Raw genomic sequence first — 3,825 nt, forward strand, 5'->3', positions numbered from 1 at the left:
GTCGTGACTTCATCGACCAATTCCAGCCCGACATACGAAACTCGTCCGAAAATAAAAACGCAACAAGCAACTTTCTATTTGTTGAAGATCCAGGCACGCCGAAAAATTCGCTCATTCTAAAGTTTTTTTTTTCTTAATTCGTAACAGTGACAGCCAACGCATGTGCGACACCACCTCAGTTTCGACAGTTCTTCCTTATATACCGAAAGAGTTATACGTGGTTACCGAATCCAGGCGTACGTGCTACGTCTAAACTGTTCAAGTCCAAATTTATGTGGCCAGACAAAACATCACAACCCTATTCTTATGAGTTGCTCCTCAGTATCGTGTGCTATATCGTCCTTCCAGAAGATTTCACAGCTTTGATGACATCTAAATAAATACACATTAAAATATTTCTTTACCAATATGTGCGCCTGAGCTTACCTTTGTCGGTGACATAGACCAGTTTATATGTTCCTTATTGCTCAATCCGCAGACTCGAAATTTTATGAGCCAAAGTTTTTAGATGAGCGCGATATCTTCTCTTTTAGCGAGATGGAGAATGAGTGCGGCTGAAGCCGCCTTATTGTGGGCATGTGACACCTTATATGCATTGCTGGTAGCCAATGGTAGGAAATCCTACATAGTATTAGATAGCTCGGAGTATTGACTGTCGCATCGTCAAGAGTAACCTTCAAAAAGAGTTCGATATTCATCTCAGAGTAGGATGCTACCTCGTCATCCGGTTGGTTTTTTGTTGCAGCCGAAGCCGCCCTCGTTATTCTGAGGATTAGGTGCCCTTGTTGACTACATCCCGCCTATGCAGATGGAGAGTCAAAGCTTGGAAGCCATAATTAATCCTCCAGTTCTGCTTGGCAAGTGGGGTCAGTGATTCTTCATTGAGAATTATCACAGCTAGCCTTCGGTTGTGGTCGCTTTTGCCCATCTTCACTACCTTCCACCCGCTGGTGGGTAGTTCGGGGTTGCCCAGTTTAATTAACTCCAAAACTTCTTCGGGATCTATATGGAAGTCTGGAATCCAGGCTCTGGCCTTTGGCCGTTTAGTTATGTCTTCCCGAAGGACCACGTCGAGGCAGGCACCTGGCCAGAGCTGCCCTAAGCGATTAATGGCCAGAGTATACAGATCCGCAGACCGTTGATCCGCGCATCTTATCAACTTGATATGTGATTGATACCATCCCGCATCCGAGCAACTCGGTGGAGATCCTGGATTTTCATTTAATATATCCCTGTAGACCTTCCATAGACCTATGTTTACCAGATCCCAGTTCGCTTGCGAGATCGCACCATCATATGAACTACGATCTATCACCGCCCTGATACAGCAGTCTTTAACTGTTTTCGCGAAATACCTCTTTGTCTCCCTGTTAGCTCCTTTGGTCATCTGGGTTGGTGCCACCTTTGATATTTTGGCTTTAATCGATACCCCTTCCTTAGACCGCTTGCGCTTTCGTTGTGCAAAGTCCATTTTGACCTTCTTCCGGTCCTCGGAGATGAAGGATTCAGCCCACGCTTTGGAGGCTGCTTGTTTCTCGGTCAGATCCTCTTTTTTGTCCTTCAATCTCTCCAGGATTCTGAAGGCTGACCTTTTGATACGGTAGTACCTCCTTGATGGCCTAATATGCTTCCGGGGGTGGCTACTGGCTGCGGAGGTAGTAGTGTCAAAGGGACGAGCATCAGAAGCCGTTGGCTTAGCCTTGTGGTTCAATTCTGCCAACGTCACCTTAAGTGCTACTACTCCCGAAGTTCCTTTGCCACTTGGAGTGGCATGAATGGCAAGGCCAGCTTGTCTTTTGACAGAGTTGCCCTTGCCTCCTGAGTACTTATTTACGAGAGAGGATATATTACCAGCACTAGATGTTAACCGAATATCATCACCAACTTGTCTTATGGCAGGGTCGGCATTCTTCATCTGGTGGTTGGCAAGAGACCTCGTTGCCGTGGAGGCAATTCCTGAAGGGATGTAGCAGATAGTAGGCCTTGGCTTAGCCACAGACTCTACACCGCCGGTACTTACCGTCTTTCCCGCGGGAAGACATAACATTCCCGAAAGGTCAGGTCTTGATTTAGATGATTCTCGATTATCCGAGGCATGATTTATTTTGTTCATTTTTGTATTCATGATCGTCTGCACTGCTCGACGTGGCGAGCGTGGCAGACCAAAATTTTTAGGGGGGAAAGGGGAAACGTCGACCACGGAAGTCCCCTCTGCCATGGCAAGGTCATTGTAGCTCCTGAGGTGACCCAGTTTCAGGAGCGCACCGTTATAATACAGCCGGATACCCCTGGCTGCAAACCATCCAATGGGCACGGCGACGCATAACACCCTGGATTAGGGGGGAAGAGGAAAGGATATGATAGGATCTCAATGTAAGGAGAACCGGGGCTATCGTTGGTGCGGTACTCTCCATATAGATGATTGAATGACCACCACATGCGCCGTTCCGCGGATGGGTGGCCAATCAATCTCCATAAGGAGCTTCCCTCTTTGTTCGTAGTAGATTAAATTCCCGAGGGGGATTTAACCACCACTTAAGCCTCATCCCCGCGGCAAGGAGACCAACATGATGAGGAGCATCACCTTAATAACCACAAGATCCGTTCGTGCAAGGCTTAGGGACTCCCGAAGGCTTGACTACTTGACAAAAAACTCATATTGCCTACAGTCGGGAAAGTAAACCCAAAACTAGAGACTAAAGGGAGTGATCCATACTGTGGTTTTGGTTTTTTAATTACATACTATTTTGATAGTGGCAGCTCTTCTCGGTTGGATATCTTGACAGAAAGTCAGTATCATATCTCCGTTGGACAAAATGAAGCTTTATGCTTGTACAACGTTGGCAAATGTTGCGAACTTATTTCAAAGCCAATGTTGTGTAGATCAAAGAGCGCATTTTGAAAAGAAGTAAAATTCATATTTTCTGACGAAACGCATTTTCATACCGACGGCTGTATTAACAAGCATATCTGGTGATCAGAAAACATGCACGTGATCGTCGAGAGCCTAATATATCGTCAGTTCGGATTTCGGAGCGGTGGCATCATTGGCCCATTCTTCTTTCAATATGCTGCTGGAAATGCCATTTCGGGCAACGGTGAGATCTTCAGAGGCACGAAAAATGATCTTTATGACCGAAAGTTAAAGACATGGACTTGGACGATCTTTAGTTACAGCACGATGGCATACCATGCTTCAAGTCCCACGCCCAAATTCGGTAATCGTGTTATCAGCAGCCTCGGAGATATCAATTGACCACTTCGGAGCTGCGAACAATCCATTAACGAGTCTGACGCTTAAGGCAAATATCGGGCAAGCCATTTAACAGATCGAGCCAGAAAACTGGGTTAAGGTATTTGCAACTGTGAAGCCAGCCGAGGCAGCCACATGATTGATATCGTGTTCCATAAATAATTCGACTGTTTGCTCTTTCGAATAAACACAATTTGGACCATCCATTCTCTATAGCAGAGGAGTGCTATACGCTATAAGTAGGGAGGTAGCAGAATGGTCACCCCCAGACCTGAACTTGGGAAAAATATATTACTTTCAATCAAAGAGCACTTGTCGCAAGCTAGCGACCTCATATTAAAATACAAATTAAAAATGTAAAAACCAACCGACGATATAGTTTTCAATAATATATTTAAATACGCCCCTGAGTAAGAAAAAGCTTATATCCGTATCTTATCAGCGAGCCAATTTTTACATATTTGGATTTCTTAATATAATCATCATGTGACAGGTTTTCATAGCAAATAGTCCGGCATGTTCCTTGACTACGTTGCATCAGAATCTGTCTGTAAAAATGAGTTTTAAAGATG

At 45.0% G+C, this 3,825-nt stretch overlaps 1 protein-coding gene across 1 annotated transcript; it reads right to left on the reverse strand.

The window, feature by feature from the left end:
- Nucleotides 1-219: 219 nt before the first annotated feature.
- LOC129248587 (uncharacterized) lies at nucleotides 220-2,547 on the reverse strand. The gene is made up of 2 exons (XM_054888200.1): nucleotides 427-2,547; nucleotides 220-372 (listed from the first exon to the last, which is right to left on the reverse strand). The coding sequence occupies exon 1, from the start codon at nucleotides 2,216-2,218 to the stop codon at nucleotides 773-775; it is 1,446 nt and encodes a 481-aa protein (XP_054744175.1). The 5' UTR covers nucleotides 2,219-2,547; the 3' UTR covers nucleotides 220-372; nucleotides 427-772.
- Nucleotides 2,548-3,825: the final 1,278 nt, after the last annotated feature.

This window comes from Anastrepha obliqua, chromosome 5 (genome assembly GCF_027943255.1).
Source record: "Anastrepha obliqua isolate idAnaObli1 chromosome 5, idAnaObli1_1.0, whole genome shotgun sequence".
Lineage (NCBI taxonomy): Eukaryota > Metazoa > Arthropoda > Insecta > Diptera > Tephritidae > Anastrepha > Anastrepha obliqua.